Source organism: Heptranchias perlo, chromosome 20, assembly GCF_035084215.1.
Source record: "Heptranchias perlo isolate sHepPer1 chromosome 20, sHepPer1.hap1, whole genome shotgun sequence".
Lineage (NCBI taxonomy): Eukaryota > Metazoa > Chordata > Chondrichthyes > Hexanchiformes > Hexanchidae > Heptranchias > Heptranchias perlo.
The window spans coordinates 7,055,056-7,075,799 of NC_090344.1; the positions used below are offsets into that span (position 1 = coordinate 7,055,056).

The 20,744-nt window shown below is 44.0% G+C and overlaps 1 protein-coding gene and 2 non-coding genes across 3 annotated transcripts; 1 reads left to right on the top strand and 2 right to left on the bottom strand.

Annotated features, from left to right (window-relative positions):
* Positions 1-2,551: 2,551 nt before the first annotated feature.
* On the bottom strand, positions 2,552-2,633 carry trnas-uga (transfer RNA serine (anticodon UGA)). The gene has a single exon. It is a non-coding gene; the product is annotated as a tRNA-Ser (tRNA).
* Positions 2,634-8,760: 6,127 nt separating this feature from the next.
* trnan-guu (transfer RNA asparagine (anticodon GUU)) lies at positions 8,761-8,834 on the top strand. The gene has a single exon. It is a non-coding gene; the product is annotated as a tRNA-Asn (tRNA).
* Positions 8,835-13,318: 4,484 nt separating this feature from the next.
* On the bottom strand, positions 13,319-19,416 carry LOC137335593 (zona pellucida sperm-binding protein 4-like). Its single transcript, XM_068000902.1, has 9 exons — positions 19,365-19,416; positions 18,898-19,033; positions 15,745-15,804; positions 15,536-15,669; positions 15,266-15,455; positions 14,882-15,029; positions 14,655-14,727; positions 13,558-13,671; positions 13,319-13,484 (listed from the first exon to the last, which is right to left on the bottom strand). Exons 1-9 carry the CDS (start codon positions 19,414-19,416, stop codon positions 13,336-13,338), a joined length of 1,056 nt encoding a protein of 351 aa, XP_067857003.1. The 3' UTR covers positions 13,319-13,335.
* Between the last annotated feature and the right edge of the window lie 1,328 nt (positions 19,417-20,744).

A 20,744-nucleotide genomic window follows, 5' to 3' on the forward strand; every position in this document is an offset into this window, starting at 1 on the left:
AGCCATTACGTTCTACCGTGAAATCGCTCTTGACTTTCATCTCACTGAAGCAGAGTGTGGCCGCTTTCTATCTGTGAACATGTCTGTGACGTGTTAGCTTTGATATTGATCGCTTCCAATTTATAAAATTATTCAATCGTCAGGGAAAAGAAATCGAGAATCGAATTGTCCCTCTAAGTGATGAACTGATGGGATTGGTGATCCAAGCAGATCTGGAAAATGCGTGGTGCAATCGGTCAGGAATTCCAAATCCACCCTCCAGCCACTCGGCAATTATATTGAATGAACTTTACTCTGGCCCAGTGTCGCCGCACTGAAATCGAGTATTTCTCCGGCATGTTTTTCTTCATAGTTGCTGGTTTAAGAGTGAAGACTGGCTGGTTGGATTTTAACTCCTACAAGCTTTAATCATTCATTTTTCACTTACTGCAGACAGTTGTTATATTGGTCGCTGCAATCTCAAAGTTTAGCCCAGTGAATTATTGGTTTAGCAGGTGATCTCTTCACCTGTTCTCGGTGGTGTTATCCGTTAGCGTGAAAGTTTGATTGTTCGAGCCCTTATTTTATTTTATCCTCAGGATTCATCGTCTCAAAGTTCCAGGGTTTCAACGCATGTTTTGGAATCAAGAAAATGTACCGGAATCATTGCCAGCTGAGCAGGGCTGATATTCTACCATTTACCCTACGGTCGGAAATCAGGCACATGAATCATATAAAGGAATGGAACATTGGCTTCACGGTAATTACAATTCTCCTTGACAGACAAGCCCCCGAAAGGCCCGAAGGGAGGCCGCACTCGCAGCAGGAGAGCTGGTTCGCTGTGACATGGAGATTTCTGCAGTGAGTGAGACCAGACTGTTCCTATGTTCAGAGAATAAATTTCACACCCTTTATTTTGGAAAAGCAAAACGGTGGGGATTTTTGTCATAGCCCGATGCCTTTCGTGTTGTATCAGATGTTCCTCGTTGCGTTACTTTCATCTTGATCGGAGAATCAGTTCGGGCGTTCCTGTGATAAACAGCGACAATTGCCAGTTAATGTTAAATTTAACAACGACTCCACTGCGTTTTTAATCCCACTCTTAAGATGCAGTCTATAAAATGAAAAAAAATCATCACATTCAAAGCATAAAAGTCTAATTAAAGTTTTGACCGTCTCTCGGGAACCACGTCAACATCGCCTTCAGTCTGAAATAGAAAGTTATCGATCGATTCATGGTGATTAAAACAGGGATTCAACTGCGAACAGGATTTAATTAGCTTCATGTAATTAATTTAGTAAGTTCATAACTCTTTTTAAAGTTAATTCCCTGACTGGGAATCGAACCTCGCGGCGGTGAGAGTACCGAATTCTCACCACCAGGCCATTGGGGAGCTCCCAAGATTGCGCACGAGACAAAGTGGAACTGATGACATTATTTTTTCTTTCGCTCTTTCATGATTCATTCAGCTCTGTGTTTATTCTCAGGCCTCTTATCTCTCCTTCTTTTCAGCTTCTGACTGCGGATATTCCTGTGGTGAAATATCAATAACATAGAACATCTCACAGCCCCGGTATATTTGCTGTTTCTCTGTGCAGTTCTGTGCAAAATCAAACTGCACGCAAATACCGACAGTGCCTCTCTCTCACTCCCCACAGAAGCAGCAGGAGATGCCACTTTAAACTGCCAGTTGCTTCAAACGATTCATGATGGACCTGCGTGGCCTTGCAGTTTTCCAAGGAGCTGCATTCATTGCGTGAATTTTGGAAATGGAAACATGTCCATCAGCGGCTTGTGGTCGTATTTTCCCTCACTTTCTATTTCATGTCCATGCCTACTTGCAGTCGGTGATGTCATTGCCTGAAAATCACCTCTTTCGCGATATTATTTCGAACAGAAAATGCCATTTTGTGCAAGCAGTTTGTCTGGCAGGAAAATGACCTGAATTACAAAGAGGCCAAGTAGGAAAGGCCGCGTTGCTCTGCTTGTTCGCAGCAAAGAATTTTCAGCGTTTCCTTGGGGTTTAGTGTTTAGGATTCGGCGCTTTCATCACCACGGCAAAGGTTCGATTGTCGGTCTCAACATCCGCATATTATACACTCTATCATAAGTGTACTGTACTCAAATTGCTGTTTTTTCATTGTGAGGGGAAGAAACATAAACGTGTGGACATTAATTACGAATTCATCAGCTGGGTTGCACCTTTTCTTTTCCTACAGTCTCAGTCTTTCCATCTTTACCCTTCTCTGCTGGTGTTGCAGGTTCCATCATTCTTCGCTGTTCACGATGCCTGAGAAGTCCATCAGGAGAAAACAGGCAAAGTCAAGAGACAGAGACAGGGAGAGATTAAAACATAGAAATAAATTGTATAAATGTCAAGTTCTGCGAACGAGCAGAATTTAGAATGGAGTTTGGGAGAGATTCCTTCACGTGTCTTGCAATTTTGCAAGAGATCATTGGGCTCCGAGTTAAAAGCGTCGTTGGCGATGGAGCACCTCTCTGAGGGAGCGAACAAGTTCCGTTCGTTCAAGTTCAGATCAATTTGAACACTGAACAAACTTTAAAAAGTAGCGCTGCGAACAGGATTCGAACCTGTGCAGGGAAACCCCATTGGATTTCAAGTCCAACGCCTTCACCACTCGGCCATCGCAGCTGCAAACATCGATGATGCACAGCTATAAATCAGAATGCGTAGGGTTATCACACGAGATCTGTGACACTTTGTTCTCTCAGACAGGTTTCCAACTGGAAACTTACAGCTTGTTAATGTGCTGACTTTGCTGTCTCGGTGATAGAATTCTCATTTATCACGTGAGAAACCGGGGTTCGATTTCCGGTTCGTTTCGGATTATTTTCATTCTCCATTCATACGATCGCGTGAATTGTGCGACATTCGCCCTCAGCTTCAATCTGCGCACCATTTCGAGACATTTTCCATTCTCCACGTGTGTTGCGTCGAAGCTGGGTCGGAAAATCACATTGCAAGTCTAACGCCTCAATCATTGGGTAATCGCTGCTGCAAGCGACAAATCCGACACGGCTGCAGAAGAGAATGAAGAAGGTTATGACAGGAGAACTCTGAGACTGTATGTTCTTTCAGACAGGTTTCGAACTGAACACATGCCGCGGGCTGCGATGCGGACTTTGTTATTTCAGTGATAAAATTCTTGCTTTCTGCGCGGGAGGCCCGGGATCGATCACCGCTCAATAGAGGAGCATTTTTCATTCTCCATTCATGAGGTCACGTGAATTGGGATACGTTTGCATTCAGCTTCAATTTGAACACCATCTTGTGATATTTTCCTTTCTCCATGTGTGTTGTCGTCGACAGAACCTCTGCATTCTGTCCTCCATGCACTGGAATTAAGACAATCCTGCCGACTGCACATCTGACAAGACGTGAAAAGCCAATTAGTGATTTTGAACTAAAAATGGAAACACCGCAGGGCTCGTCCGGGACCTCTCACATAACAATCAGCAAATCCCCAAAGCGAGAATCATACCCCAAGACCAACGAGCCACTGATAACAGAGGGGGGCAACCAATGCAGAATTCTGTGCCACCCACAGCCGATCAGCCACCATTCTCTACATCCTATCACTTTTTCTATTCCGATGTACGGCAATGTGAAGACGTACATTAACTATTTCATATCAACAATATTAGCCTCTCTTTACTACATTCGTTTCGAATGTGCGAGTTGTAATATCAAGTGAGACTTTGCAGAATGAATTGCTCGAAAGCTACATTGTTGTCTCCCTCGGCATCCGCAGATTATCCACTCTCCCACAAGTATAACAGTGACTGCACTACAAAAATACTTCATTGTCTGAAAAGCGCTTTGGGACGTCTTGAGGTCGTGAAAAGCGCTTTATAAATACAAGACTTTGTTTTTATACTGGGCTAAAAGTACTGATGATTTCACTATGAGGACGAAGCGACATCAATATGTGGACATTGGCTGAGAATTCATCATCTGGGTTGGTCCTTTGCTTTTCCTCCCGTCTCAGTCTTTCGATCTTTACCGTTCTCTGCTGGTGTAGCAGGTTCGATGATCTTTGGCCGTTCAAGGAAGCTTGAGAAGTCCATTAGGGGAAAACAGAGAGTGACAGAGACAGGGAGAGATAGAGAGATAAAAGTATAGAAAATAAGCCTGAAAAGCTGGTTAGCAGAATTTGAAATGAAGCTTGAGAGAGATGGAATCATACACTCATAGAATCGTTACTGCACAGAAGTAGGCCATTCGGCCCATTGAGCCTGCCCCGGCTCTCTTTCAGAGAAATCCAGTTAGTCCCATTCCCCCGTTCTTTCCCTGTAGACCCGCAAATATTTTTCCTTCAAATATTAATCAAATTCCTTTTAGAGAGTCACGATTAAATCTGCTTCCACCACCCTTTCAGGAGATGCATTCCAGATTATAACTATTCGATGATTTCAAACGTTTTTCCTCATATCGCCTTTGGTTCTTTTGTCAACCACCGTAAATCTGTGTCCTCTGGTTCTCGACCCTTCCGCCAACGGGAGCAGTTTCTCTTTATTTACTTTATCTCAACCCGTCATGATTTTGAACACTTCCATCAAATCTCCTCTCAACCTTCCTGGCCTGAGGAGAACAACCCCAGCTTCTCCAGTCTATCCACGTAACTGAAGTCCCTCATCCCTGAAACCATTCCAGTAAATCTTTTCTGCGCCACCTCTCAGGCCTTCACATCCTTCCTAAAGTGCGATGCCCAGAATTGGACACAATATTCCAGTTGTGGATTATTGTGAAGTTTCCTTCACGCACCTTGAAGTTTTGCAAGAGACCACTGGGCTCCCAATCAAAAAGGCTCTGCCGCGGTGGAGGATCTCTCTGAGAGAAGGAAATGCGGCCCGTTATCTCCAGTTCATATTTATTTGAGCATTGAACAAAACTGTGAACAATAGCACCGCGAGCAGCATTTCAATGAATCACCGAAAGACCCTGTCGAGTTTCAGATGTAACGGCTTAAAGACTCGGCCATCACAAGCAGCGAGTGCGAGTAATGCAGGGCTGTAAATCAGAATGCGCAAGGTACTCAGAGGAGATTTGTGAAATTACATGTTGTTTCAAACAGGTTTCCAACTGGACACAGAGAGCCCGATGCAATGCAAACGTTGCCGTTTCACTGGTAGAATTTGCACTTACCACGCGAGGGAACAGGGTTCGTTTTCCCGACCAATTAAGGCGCATTTTTGTTCTGCACCTCTGAGATCGCCTGAATTGGGATAAATTCACCTTCAGTTTCAATCTGCACACCGGCGTGAGGCATTTTACTCTCTCCGTGTGTGTTGCGTCGATAAACCGGCTGCATTCTGGCCTCTGGACCTCAAACATGCTCGAGAATTAAATCAATGCTGCTTTCTGCAACGCTGAAAAGATGTGAGAAAGAAATGAGTGAATCCTCACTGGAAATCGTGAAACAGGAGGGTTCTGGGATTTGAACTGGGGAACTCTCACATATCAAACAGTGAAACGTCCAAAATGAAAACCATAATCCGAGAACAAGGAGCCGTCAGTAACACAACCGGACAAACAGTCAAAAATTTCCCTGTTCCCCACAACCGATCGCCCATTCATTCAGACCGCTTCTGTCCATCGAATCATAGAATGGTGACAGCACAGAAGGAGGCAATTCGGCTCATCGAGCCTGTGGCGGCTTTTTATAAGAGCAATCCAATTAGTCCCATTCCCCGGCCCTTTCCCGGTGCTCTGTATTTTTCCCCTTGAAATTCCTTTTTTAAGTCACGATTGAATCTGATTCCACCATCCTTTCAAGCAGCGCATTCCAGATCAGAACTACTCGCTGCGTCATTAAGTTTTTCCTCATATCGCCTTTGGTTCTTTTGCAATCACCTCAAATCTGTGTCCTCTGGTTCCCGACCATTCCGCCAATTAAAACAGCTTATCTTTGTTTACTTTATCTAAACTCTTCATGATTTTGAACACTTCTATCAAATTTCCTCTGAACCTTCTCTGCTCTAAGGCGAACAACCCCAGCACGAGGCAAATGCGGTCAAATGGCTTCAATTAATTTTTTTGATCATTGAACAGACCTTTAAAGGCAGGCCTTGTTTTGTGGAACTGTGAGCTCGTGGTTCAAATCGCTGGTTTCAATGTTTGGTGCGTTTCTCGATTCTAATTTTACCACTGACAGAATTTCTGCAAATATCCATTTTGACTTGTTCACAGAAAACCCGATTGTCGTGCGATGGAGCAGAGGATGTGAAAGAAGCTGAAAGTGAAAGTGCAGATATTATTTTCATCACGGGGACAGGACACGTTTCCACAGGTAAGGAAATCTCACCTTCAGATTCTTTCCAGCAGAGTGTGACAGGTGATCAGAGTGACCGGGCTCCAGCGGCGCAATCAGTCCTTATTTGAGTTGCAGGCTCAGGAAATACCGGGGTTTTTAATTCGAATCTCAGCAAGATCAAACAATCCTTTTCCTTGTGAACATTTTGACCGGAGTTGAAGGTACAATTGATGTGTTCCAAAATTCATTTAATTATCTGAATTGCCATGTGGTTCCTCCGGACTATGCGGTTGCAAGAGCAGATGAGATGTTTAGTATTGGTTGTTTACAGGAGGGAGGCTGCGGTTTTGTAGACACAAACTATGATCTTGATCCATCTTCAAATCGTGGGATTTAACTGGAGCTTTAAACCAGCGCCAGAGGCCACTCAGCCAGGATACTTTCCATCCTACACTTCAGGAGCTAGTTTTACAGGAATAGAATTACTGCAAGCAACAATTCTACCCCTGAAGCACCAATGCTGCCACGGCAGCAGGATGAATGTGTCCAGTTAGAAACCTGTCTGAAGGAACATGCAGTCTGACAGAGCCGGAAGTCCAGCAGATTGACTTTCGGTCTGAGCAGATGTTGAGTCTCCTTCTTGAGAGAGTTTCGCCAATCCAGCTCAGAGTGGTTTAAGAATCATGAATTCGGGTGTGACTGGAGCCACTTGTGTAAGATGAAGTGTCGGGGGCAGTTTCACATCCCTGACGGACATTAATGATCCAGTTGCGGTTTTGCTGCAAAATTTCACTTCCCAGCTCCCGAACTAAAATCCAACGCCGTTGCAACTCGAATCCACAACCTTTGAATGGCTTATCAAACAAAACAAGTAGAAGTCCAACACACCAGCCATTGCACGACAGGGTCAGTTGCCAAAAAAACGAGTAAAAAGAAAGACGTGTTTCTCCGGTCCAGGGGCAAAGTGAGAATGGGTGTTATTCAAAAAACTGTCCCCTCGAATCTGTCTTGATATATTTTTTTGTAAAGCTTCGATTTTAAAAGTTACAAAAAGACGAAATGAATAAAGTAAATTACAAGAATCGAATCCGTGATTAAGGCGTTACAACACACTCTAAGCAAATGAGTTAACCGGCCGTACTGACGGTCCATTAGATATTTTAATTAATTTCTGTACCTGTACGCTAGTTGGTAGCGCTTTCTGTACTTGGACCCCTAAATCTCTCTGCTCCTCCACAGTTCCCAGTTTCTCACCATATAGAAAACATTCTGATTTATCTTTCTTAGATTTAAAGTGGATGATCTCGCTCACCCCGCATTGAACTATATTTTCCGCAGTTTTGCTCACTCACTGAATCTATCAATTCCCACTTTTCAACTTCCTGCTTCAATCTTCATGACTTATTGCGTCACCAGAAGGCTGCGTGTTCAAATCACGGGGTAACCGTTACGTTTCGAGCTGATCAGATTCTGGATCGTTCCGGGATGAATATTGTATCTGCTTTTTCTCAATAAACAGAACCTTGCTCTAAAGTCTGCTTCCCTGGTTCTCAAATTTCAGGAAGGCGTCTCATTCCGCCCTCGTCTTTTGATTTTGACCTGCGGTTGAAACTTTTGCAAAGATGGAAAATAAGTCCCCAAATCGCTCCACGTGAATCTTAAACGCTTTGGGAAGATGTTCAGTTCAAATAATCAGGAATTTAAAGGCACCTCAATGACCTGCAATATCTTGGAATGAGTTTTCTTCGCCATTGCATTCGACCGTGAAATCGCTCCCGGCTTTCATCTCACTGAAGTGAAGAGTGTGACCGCGTGACATCTGTCAGAGTGGAAGTGACGTGTTTGGGGTCGGTGTGGGTCGTTCACAACTTTTGAAATCTCACCAAGCACCAGAGAAAAAGAAACTTAGAATCAAATTGTCCCTGTCAGTGATGAATTGAAGTGAATATCGCTATAGTCGATCTGAACAACTCGCAGTGCAGCCGCACAGGAGTTCCAAATCCACCTTCTCGCCACCCGGCAATCGCATGAACTGAACTTTACTCTGACCCCGTGTCACCGCGCTGAAATCGAGTCTGTCTCGGCCACACTTTTTCTGAACATCATGGTTCGTGGTTTCAGAGTGAAAACTGCCGTCCGCTTCACTGTAAGTGCAAGAGACATCTTTGTAAACACCGAGTCGTGTCACAGACCTGCTCGTCGGACCTGCTCATTTCATCTCATCTCATTTTCAGCAAACCTGAATATAACTGGAATGGAGAATGGCGAATCACAGCTCGATAAATCAATCCTCTCGACCACGAGGGGACTGAGTCTTCCAACATACAGGTGTTTAATGACAAGGTGAGTTTAATGTTCAGGTATAATAGAGCACAGATTTTCACTCGTGCAAACTTCACACACTTTATTTTGGAAAAGTAAACTGATAGTGGAGAGAATTTATTTTGATCGCTGCAACCTGAATTTTTAGTTCGTTGAATCAGGAGTTCAACACAAACGTGCGCTGTCTCTGTGGCGCAATCGGTTAGCGCGTTCGGCTGTTAACCGAAAGGTTGGTGGTTCGAGCCCACCCAGGGACGGTAGGGTATCTTTTATCTTCATGGTCTCGCATTTCCTGGTTCTGATGTTTGTTTTGGCTGCAAAACAAATGCCCGGTTTCGATGACCAGCTGAGCACGGCCGATCTTCCACCATTCGACCTGTGATTGGCTTCGCGGAAATCTGAATTCTTCTTGACAGACAAGGTCCGAAGGTAGCAGGAGAGCCGCTTCACACTGACATGGATATTTCTGAAGTGACCGACACCAGACTGTTTCCACAATGAATGTCACCCCCTTTTATTTTGGAAACGCAAAATTGTATTCACATTCCGATGGGTTTCAGTTGATTTGTGAGAGATCATGAAAGGATCCTGCAGCGCTGCCTTGGATAATAACAACAGTTCTAAGCCGCATTTCAGTCGCGGCAACAAATCCCTGCATCCGAGTATTTGCACCGTTACACCGGAATATCTGCACCATTACACCGGAGTATCTGCACCTTTAAATCCGAGCATCTGCACCTTAGCAGCAGAGTATCTGCACCCTCACAGTGGTGTATCTGCACCCTCACAGTGGGATATCTGCACCGTTACACCGGAGTATCTGCACCGTTACAACCATTAACTCATCAACTGTCCCTAATCCTCTTTATCAGCGTGGGGAGACCTAAACAAAACCCAACAGAGAAGACATTGGCTTTATGATTCTTCACTAATGTACGGACACATTTTTATTTCCGGTAGTTTAAGGGAGATTTGGGAAAAGTGGCCGCTGATAGTCAGAAATTAAAGCTTGTTGTTTTTTTTTTCCAGCGGGCTCGTTGGTCTCGGGCTCTGATTCTCGCTTCGGGTTTGTTACTTGAAATATGTGAGAGATCCCGGTTTCAAATCCCGGACGAGCCCTCATTTTTTTCCCCCCACACTTTTGATGTTGAGCTGCTGTTCAAACTGGCAGGGTGTTTGGAGGTATCTCAATGATCTCACGTCCTCTGAACGCATTCTACTTGCAATTGCAATGGACCTTGAAACCGCTCTCGGATTTCATCTCACTGAAGCAGAATGTGGCCGCTTTTTATCTGTCAGCGTGGAGGTGACGAGGTTGTGGTTGATAACCGCGGGCACACCTGTCCGGACATTGGTATTCAGAATGTACAAAATGCTGTCTCAAATATTCTGTTGTCATCCAGGGAGCTCAAGTTTTGCATGCCCAACCTTTCCCCGAGTAAGAATGTGTCCAGTCTGTACCCAAACTATCTCCTCACTCAAAGCCTCCCATTGCTCATTTACTGTTTTACCTGTCAATCTTTGATTCCAATCCACCTGGACCCGATCCCTTTTCAACTCGCTGAAATTCGATCTTCCCAGTTGAGTATTTTCATACTTGATTTGTCCTTGCATTGTCCACAACGACACATTGGACCCTCTTTGCATCCTCCTCACAGCTCACATTTCACCCCAGCTTTGTGTCGTCTTCAAACTTGGAAATGTTACATTCCGTTCCCTCATCCATATCATATATTGTCCAATGTGATTTCGACAAGTTGGGTGAGTGGGCAAGAACATGGCAGATGCAGTATAACGTGGATAAATGTGATCTTATCCACTTTGGTTGTAAAAATAAAGAGAGATTGTTATCTGAATGGTGATAGATTGGGAAGTGCAACGAGACCTGGGTGTCCTTGGACACCAGTCGCTGAAAGCGAGCATTCAGGTGCAGCAAGCAGTTAGGAAGGTGAATGGTATGTTGGCCTTCATTGCAAGAGGATTTGAGTACAGGAACAGGGTCGTCTTACTGCATTGATGCAGGGCCTTGGTGAGGCCACACCAATATCTGGAGTATTGTGTGCAGTTTTGGTCTCCTTATGTGAGGAAGGATGTCCTTTCCATGGAGGGAGTGCAACGAAGGTTTACCAGACTGAAATATATTGTGACTAGCTGGGGCACAAGCAGTGATCCCTGCGGTACCGCACTGGTCACTGCCTGCCACCCGGAAAAAGACCCGTTCATTCCTACTCTGTTTCCTGTCTGTCAACCAATTCTCAATCCATGTCAGTCTATTCCCCCCAATCCCATGTGCTTAAATTTTGCACGCGACATCTTCTGTGGGACCTTATCAAAAGCCTTCTGAAAATCCAAGTACACCACATCTAATGGTTCTCCCCTATCTATTCTACTAGTTACATCCTCAAAAAACTCCAGTAGATTTGTTAAGCATGATTTCCCTTTCACAAATCTATGCTGACTTTGTCTAATCCCATTGATGCTTTCCAAGCGTTCTGCATTAACATCTTTTAAAATAGACGAGCATTTTCCCCACGACTGATGTTAGGCTAACTGGTCGTAATTCCCTGTTTTTTCTCTCCCTCCTTTTTTAAATGGTGGAGTTACATTTGCCACCTTCCAATCTGTAGGAACCGTTCAGGAGTCTATAGAATTTTGCTGGATGATCACGAATGCATCCACTATTTCCAGGGCCACTTCGTTTTGTACTCTGGGTTGGAGATTAGCAGGCCCTGGGGAATTTTCAGCCTTTAGTCCCATTAATTTGCCGAGCACTATATATTTTTTGAACTAATACTTGTTTCCTTCAGTTTGTCCCTCACTAGGCCCTCGGTTCCCTAACATTTCTGGAAGGTTATTTGTATCCTACTTTGTGAAGACAGAACAAAAAGTATGTGTTTAATTGTTCTGCCATTTCTTTGTTCCCAATTATAACTTCCCATTTCTGACTGTAAGGAACCTACATTTGTCTTCACTAATCTTTTTCTCTTGACATATTTTTATAGAAGCTTTTACAGTCAGTTTTTATATTCCCTGCTAGTTTACTCTATCTTTCCCCTCTTAATCAATCTCTTTGTCCTCCTTTGTTGAATTCTAAACTGCTCCCAATCCTCAGGCTTGCGGCTTTTTCTGGCAATTTTACATGTCTCCGCTTCGGATCTAATACTATCCCTAATTTCTTTTGCAAGCCACGGTTGAGCCATCTTTCCTGTTTTATTTTTGCGCCAGACAAGAATGAATAATTGTTGTAATTCCTGCACACGTTCTTTAAATATTAGCCATTGCCTCCAGACCGTCATCCCTTTTAGTAAAGTTCCCCAATCTATCCTGGCCAACTCACACCTCACACTTTCGTAATTTCATTTATTTAGATTCAGGACCCTAGTTTCGGATTCAACTACTTCACTCTCCATCTTAATGAGGAATTCTATCAAGTTATGGTTGCTCTTCCTTCAGGGACCCCGCACAACAAGATTGTTAATTAATCCTTTCTCAGTGCACAATACCCATTCTAGGATCGTCTGTTCTCTAGTTGGTTCCTCAACATATTGGTCTCGAAATCCATCACGTACACACTCCAGGAATTCCTCCCCCACAGTATTATTGCTAATTTAGTTCGACCAATCGATGTGTAAATTAAAGTCACCCATGATTATAGTTGTACCCTTCTTGCATGCGTCCCTAATTTTCTGTTTAATGCCCTCCCCTACAGTTTGGGGGGAGGGGGCAATAGACAACCCCCACCGACGCTTTCTGCCCCTTGGTGTTTTAGCTCCACCCATAGAGATTCCACATCCTGATTTTCGGAGGAAATATCCTTCCTTACTATTGCATTGATTTCCTCCTTTACTAGCAACGCTACCCCACCTCCTTTCCCCTTTTTGCCTGTCGTTCCTAAATATTGAATACCCGTGGATGTTCAGTACCCATCCTTGGTCACCCTGCAACTATGTCTCCATAATCGCAACTATATTATACCCGTTAATATCGATCTGCATTTAATACATATACCTTATTGCGAATGCTCTGCACATTAAGACAACGCCTTTAGACTGGTTTTGAAGATTGCTAGCCATCTTAGTATTGTTTTACACTATGAGCCTATTTGTTTTTTCTGCCTTCCACTATTGCTTCTTCCCGTTCTGTCTTGTTTCAACCTCCTCCGCCTCCCTGCTCAAATTCCCATCCCCAACAGCACTAGCAAACACCTTCACGAGGACATCGGTCCTGGTCCAGCTCCGGCGTAGCCCATCCCACTTGAACAGGTCCCACCTTCCGCAGAACCGGTCCCAATGTCTCAGGAACTTAAATCCCTCCCACACCATCCCTGCAGCCACATATTCATCTGGTCCATTCTCCTGTTCCAAAAGCTGGAGACCAGCAGCCAGCAGGCATGCGAGGAGAGCCCAACACTTCAGGCTTGGCAAACTGGTCAATCGATGCCCTCAGGGAATAGGTAATTCCAGAGACATGGGCCCAGGACCAACCCACAGGATCAGAGTTAGAGGCAAATGAACCAGTCATTCCTGCCCGACACCATTTTACGACAAACCCACCGCAACTTCGCCCCGGATCTCAATCCGAATGGTGGGGGTGGGGGCAGGGGTAATTGTTGGCTGCAGCCGTCGGATGCTGCACAAACAATTCTCAAACCAGGCACCAAGTTAACTCACTGCAAAGAGTAAAATCCAGCGAGCATTTGGAAGATAACACGAGACCTGCAATCATCTATAACAGGAGTTTATTATCCAACAGACACATCTACAGTTCCATGGAGCTGCACTCGGAGCCCACCCTGCGGCCAGGCACCATTTTCCACATAGCAACAGTCCCGACCAACAGGGCCACGGAGAGCAGCGCTACCCCAATCGCCAATCCAGGAACACGGGAGGGTGAATCAACAGCAGCATCTGTGGGGAGAATCCAGGGTTAGATGGGCACCAGATACTCCATCACGAGACACAAGTGGAGCTTACTGCTTACCTTTCTCGTCCTGGTGGATTAGAGCAGCCAACCTCGCTTCACCTTCCAGGAAAAGGATGGGTCCATTAGCGGTCACCAAGACCCCAGACCGGTCATCGGCGCTTCTTCGCCTTTCTGGGGGACAAGGAGAACAAGAGACAGTTGATGGTGAATGATTAAATCTTCAGCTCTCTGCAAATCCTGAATCAGATGGCCTCATGCAAAAAACATCAAGGCCCTGGGTACCGGACTGAGTTTAGAGTTCCGGCTATAATTGCATCTGGTTCTCACCAAACCGATTCTCAGAAGGACGCGGCATCGGAGCAGAGTTTGCAATTGCTGCCGCCACAATGGCCAGTCTGGTCTCCTGGTGAAGAGACACTGTTTGATGCATTACTTTGACCCGCAGTTTCATGAGACTTTGACAATTGGCCAAGTGTCCGGCCCCGGGACATCCGTTCGGTTCCACCCTGAATTCCCGGTGTCAGAAAGGGGAAAATTAGATTCCGGTTAAATGTTCTCCAAGGCCAAGGGTGGACTCTTCCGAACCGGATGTGGAACACACCCGTGCCAACAATGGGGATTCTGCTCCTCAGGGATCGGCAATTAGGACAGCTCAGCATCCGGACAAGTAGCAAGGAACCAAAAATACTTCATTCATCCCAGCTCAAGGATTAGAGCATCCTTCACAATTACTGATCTGGTGCAAGATGTGCTCAGACCCGCTGACCTAGACTGCTAGTCTAATGGAAACCGGCACCGAATGGAACGGGACAAGTTCCCAGATCCGCCAGATTCGGGACACTCAGCAAGTGGCCGAGCACTGGGCACAGTTTCCGCGACCGGTGGGCATCTCAGGGGCTGGAGTGCATCCTGGACGAGGAAAATAAAATTTTAATTTGATGCCTGGTTTTGGTTTATTTGATTTTTAGTACTTAAGCACACCCTACACCCCCCTTCTTATAAAAGGGAGGCCTAAAAACACAAAAAAAACACAAAGGTGCTGGTTGAAGAAAAAAAAAGCACTGGGCACAGGGTGAGGGAGCCCCATGTCCAGATGTCCCACACCCACCCCTCCCAATCAGGGTTTAGTTTCTGTTCAGATCACAGATACTTACTGGAGCTGCAGGGAGCCGTGCAGTTCTCTCGGGTGGAAGGGTAGCAAACCTCAGCACTACATTTGAAATAAACCTGCAAAGGGACAGTGCGGTATGGTCAATCCCACAGGTTACAGTCAGATTAATGCTTCTACAGTCAACCGACCAACAGAGGCCTGCTCACTTATTAAGAGCCAGGGAACAAGTGATACCAAGTGACGGGGAAATAAGCACTGAAGGAAACTCACCTCTCCGGTCAGAGCCCGGCCCGAAACTCGGTCCCAGAAAGCGAACGTGCTGACTACAAAACGATTATGGTGAGTTGGGAACCGCAAATGGGAAGCAGCGTTTACTGGTAGGAGGCGGGTTTTGTAGTTATCACCAGCAAAGGGGCACCTGGAACAGAGACAGAGGGGCGTCACGGGGAGAGGAGACCTCCAATAGATGGCCACACGGTTATAGGTTTACATCAACCCAATTATTCCGGAGAATGGACCAGAATGTCACCTTCGAAGGAATATTTCCCCAATCACTAACCCGGACTGAAGTAATGATTTCTGTATTAATCCCCGCCCATGTCGCCCCCTCCCCAATCCCCACACTGCCCCAAGCCCCCTCACTCGATCCCTTACCTGCCCACCAGGAGGTCCCATCGGAGCCCCGAATACGGCTCGGAGGTGGGGGTCGCCCAGCAGTCATTGAGCACCAGCACAAGGGACGGATCGTTCCGGTTCAGAACACGAACCTCCACAAACACGGGGTCCCGGAGCACACTCAGGATCGGGTAGTCACTGGCCACGTACCAGCTCCGGTAGCCACCATCTGGAAAGAGAAAGATGAAGGGCGGGCACTATTTGGAGAGAGCCTGAAGTTGGACACTAATATCAGCGAGCACTCGTTACCTCTCGCTATTCTCAGCTCCAGAAGCAGGATCCCGGCCTCAGTGGCAGGCAGTGGTGGAGAAAGGGTGTAAACTCTGGGCTTCACCTGCAGATCAGACTCCTGGCTTCCCTTGTAACTGCACTGGACATGGAGCCTGCAAGAGAACGGACACGGCTGGAGAATCCAGCTGCTCACTGTCTTTACCCGCTGAATGTGCTCCTATTCTCACCTGAAAGGGCTGTCCCGGGTCACCGATCCCAAAGCGCCATCCAAGATCTCAAATAGTTGTCTGTTTGAAGCAGATGGAACATAAAATCAGACAAACAAAAATGTGCATTGAACAAAAATTGGACAAATTTAATTATTTTTAATTCACACATCACACGATCGCATTCAGAGACAAATTTGAATACAATATGCACACGTTTTATAAATTGGCTTTCATGAGCATGAGATTTGTGAAAATGATTCAGGGAGTATACTACATTTCATATTCTTTCCATGTTTTATGCTTTGCAATGAACCCTCTTTAAATCATCTGCAGAAACAGTATTTTAGTATTCAATCAGTTTTATAATATGAAATGAGATTTGCCCTAATACTTAAAGTAAACGCACAATCTACCTGATAACAGTGCGAGAACGTTTCCCTGTCTGCACGACAGCATTTCTTACTGATAGAGATTAATAAATATAATAAAACAAACACTGGAAACAGCGAGAAACTGAACTAAGTCATCGACCGACAAAATTAACAAAATATCGAACATGTGGCAGGTGATTGAGAAACAAGTCCTGAAGTCTCATTGAACTCCACAGGACACTGTGCAAACAGAATAGGGCACGTGGAAGGAGATCAAGAAACATTAATTACAAGACACTGTCCATCCAAATTCACAAATGGAAAGAATGATTTGATATAAAAAAAAGTTTATAATTTTGAAGATAATCGCTAACGAAACAAAAATACTCACACAGCAAATGCCCCGGAGATTTAGAAACATTGTTATTATTTTCTGGAGAGTGTACTTTATAATAATTACACTTATAATTAATAGTAATTGAAACAATATTGTTGCATCTCTAGTTGATATTTAATTATACAATATTATAGACCTTGTCCAACACTCTAATGTTGAACAAGCTGTTTTAAAAATTCAGTTCAATTCTCTGTAACACACGGGGGTCAGACAGCGCTTCCATTGAGAAATATCGGGGACAGAAATGTCTGTGTGGGATCAGTCGGCAGTAGGTGCAGCTTTGTCTGGTGTTCTACACTCAGTGAGTTAACTTACACCCCAGACTCCGATACTCTCTATTCTAACAGTGACCGCGCTCTACTTCTAACAGGCTCAGTTTAAACAGTCTGATTAGAATTTCAACTCCAGTCTGCTCTGTCTGTACAAGAGCCGCAGGGGACAAAATAAAACAAACTGCCGCGGTATTTTTTATTCAATTTCGGTTTAAAATCTACGTTTGACGCAAATGCCCTCCGGTAATTTAATCTAGGTGTTAATCAGATCTAAAATATTCTCAACATGTTCATTGAAGAACTGTTCTCTATTTGAAGTTGATGGAACATAAAATCAGACAAACAAAAGTGTGCATTGAACAATAATTCTCCAATTTAAATTATACTTTTCAATTTTCACATTACACGATCTCATTCAATGATAAATATTGAATAAAATATGTACCTTTCCTGCAAATTGGTTTTTATGAGCAAAATATTTGTGCAAATGATTCAGGGAGTAAAAAAAATGTCATGTTTTTCTCTGTTTTTTGCCTTGCAGTCAACGCCCTTTAAATCACCGACAAAAATAGTATCCAATCAGTTTGAGAAAATGAAATTAGATTTAACTTAATACTTAAAATAAACGCACAATCTATCTGGTAGCAGTGCGAGAACGTTTCCCTATCTGTAAACCAGCATTTCTTATTGGTGGAGATGAATAAATACACAGATCAAGAAACATTACTTACAAGAGGACATTGTACATCCAAATGCCTCAAATAAAAAGCTTAATTTGATATAAAAGGTTTAAAATTCTGAAGATACTCGCTAACTAAACAAGAATACTCCCACAGCATATACTTGGAGATTTAGGACCTATTAATAACATTATTTTTTAGAGAGTGTACTTTATAATAATTGGACTAATAATTAATACTAATTGAATCAGCATCGGTTCCATCTCTAGTTAATATTTAATTATACAGTATAATACGGACCTCGTCCAACTCGAATGTTGAAAAAACTATTTGAAATATGTTTATTTCAATTCTCTGCATCACACGCGGGTCAGACAGCGCTTCTGCTGAGAAATATCGGGGCAGAAATGTCTGTGTGGGATCAGTCGGCAGTAGGTGCAGCTTTGACTGGTGTTCTGCACTCAGTGAGTTAACTTACACCACAGACTGTGATACTCTCTATTCTAACAGTGACCGCGCTCCACTTCCAAAAGGCTCAGTTTAAATAGTCAGGTTAGAATTTCAACTCCAGTCTGCTCTGTCTGTGCAAGAAACGCAGGTGGAAGGCGATTGCAAATCAAGTTTCGATCTATCATTAAACACCACATAACACTTTATAATAATCACGGAGCATGTGGAAGGAGCTTGAGAAAAGTTTATGCTATGATGCTGTGTTTGAAAACGTATGAAATAGAAAGCTTAATTTAATTTAAAAGTATAATCATTTTAAAGATCATCAGAAACTGAACAACAATCCTCACACAGCAAATCCCACAGACATTTAGGAAATTTCATTAACATCATTTTTGGAAACTGTCCTTAATAATATTTATGCTAATAATTAATACCAATTGAAAAAAATGATTTTACCTCGAGTTAATATTTAATTATACAATATTTATAAACCTTGTCCAACAATCTAATGCTGAACAAATTATTTTAAAATATGTTTATTTCAATTCTCTGTGTTACTCTGGGGTCAGACAGCGCTTCGACTGAGAAATATCGGGGACAGAAAAGTCTGTGTGGGATCAGTCGGCAATAGGTGCAGTTTTGACTGGTGTTCTACACTCAGTGAGTTAACTTACACCCCAGACTCCGATACTCCCTATTCTAACAGTGACCGCGCTCCACTTCTAACAGGCTCAGTTTAAATCGTCCGATTAGAATTTCGACTCCAATCTGCTCTGTCTGTACAAGAGCCGCAGGTGGAAGGGGATTGAGAAAGAAGCCCCGATTTCTCATTAAACTCCACATGACACTATTACAATTGAATAAAACAACATTTACTTTCCACATCACCTCAATGTGTTCTGCAGTAAAGATCAAAAATTATATTAACGAGGCAGATAGTTCAATAATAATCACCGTATCAATAGATAACCGAATACTTCCAATGATCAATAACTCACAGTTCAGAACCTGTAGTAGAAATAGGGTCAGGAAGGGCCGCAGCATCGTCCGGGAGCCGCTTACACCGATGGGACCTGAACATTAACCGAACTGTTCGCAGATACCGAGCGGTCCCTCCAGCGCCAACCGACTGATCTGGGAGTTAATCCGTTCACAACAGTTTGTATAGAAACCAATGTTTCCTTCCAAATAACCAATAGATTTTAATCAGGTGTGAAGCGTGAATTACAGTCCGGTAAAATCCCCCAATGAGAAATAAGCTGCCCGTTTCGAGATACAGTGAGCCCAGGTTCCTCCCACCGCCTTCTCCTGAGAGACCAATGGCCTTTGTGAGTCTGACAAGGAAACCAGGGCATTGGAATGATGAAAATATCGGAATAACCGGGGGAAGGGTAGTGGAAACTGATGGAAAACGGAGGAAGGTGTTTTCTTTGACTCAAATCAATTTCACTGATCATCATTTTACCGATCATCATTTCACTGATCATCATTTCATTGATCATCATTTCATTGATCATCATTTCAAAGATCATCATTTCACCGATCATCATTTCATTGATCATCATTTCACCGATCATCCTTTCATTGATCATCATTTCACCGATCATCATTTCATTGATCATCATTTCACCGATCATCATATCACCGATCATCATTTCATTGATCATCATTTCACCGATCAAAATTTCACTGATCATCTTTTCACTGATCATCATTTCACTGATCATCATTTCACTGGTCATCATTTCACTGACATTTTTAAATTGCCTTTCCCGGTAGAGTGAGGAGAATGTGAGATCCATGAACACCCCGAGCCGGGAGAATCCCGAGTCCGGCCGGTCACCATCCCACTGATGGTCGGCACAGCTGGACAGATAACCCCATTGGGACAGGGCCCGAGCAGAAACTGGTCACTTCACACATTACAGCAGCAGTTCATTTAAATTCTAACATATTGAGATCATTCTATGTAACACATTAATAAGAAATCATTCCCCATTCCAAACAAATACCCTGATTGTTATCCACCCCGTGGCGATCCCTCCCTCCATCACACCAACTGAAGCTGGTGCTTGTCTCAGTGACCGGGCTCAGAATGGTGCAGTCACTTAGTGGCTGCCCCGGGAACTGCACCTATACATATCTCACACTGAGCAGAGTTTCAGTCCCTGTCCCGGGAACTGCAGCTGTATATTTCTCACACTGAGCAGTTTCTTTCTCTGCCCCGGGAAGGGAGTCCTGGGCTCAGACAGGACTCTTACCTGGAATGTAATGGAGAGACACTATGGAGTTAGAGGCAACACTGGGAACAGCAGAAATCTCCCCTACAATGTGACGGACAGACACTATTGCGTTAGAGGGGGACCTGGGATCAGACAGAAATCTCACCTGAAATGTAACGGACAGGCACTATAACGTAGGGGCATAGGACATAGGAGCAGGAGTGTGCCATTCTGCACCTCGAGTCTGTTCCGTCTTTCAGGGATATCATGGCTGATCTGTTTCCTCACTCCATTCATCCACTTGACTTTATAAAACACTGGTTCGGCCTCAGCTGGAGTATTGTGTTCAATTCTCAGCACCACACTTTAAGATGTCAAGACCTTAGAGAGGGTGCAGATGAGATTTACATGAATGGTACCAGGGATGAGGGAGTTCAATAATATGGAGAGATTGTGGAAGCTGGGGTTGTTCTCCTTACAGCAGAGAAGGTTAAGAGGAGATTAGACAGAGGTGTTCAAAATCATGAACGGTTTTGATAGTGTAAATAAGGAGAAACTGTTTCCAGTGGCAGAAGGGTCGGTAACCAGAGGACACAGATTTAAGGTCATCGACAAAAGAGCGA

What these genes read in the sequence shown, in the direction of transcription:
- LOC137335593 (XM_068000902.1), bottom strand. Translation starts at nt 19,416, where the DNA reads ATGATCAATGAAATGATGATCAATGAAATGATGATCAGTGAAATGATG. An exon ending in ACCCGGGACAGCCCTTTCAG is followed by an intron (nt 15,670 to 15,744) that starts GTGAGAATAGGA and finishes GTTCTCTTGCAG; the next exon opens with GCTCCATGTCCAGTGCAGTT. An exon ending in TGGGACCTCCTGGTGGGCAG is followed by an intron (nt 15,030 to 15,265) that starts GTAAGGGATCGA and finishes TCTCTGTTCCAG; the next exon opens with GTGCCCCTTTGCTGGTGATA.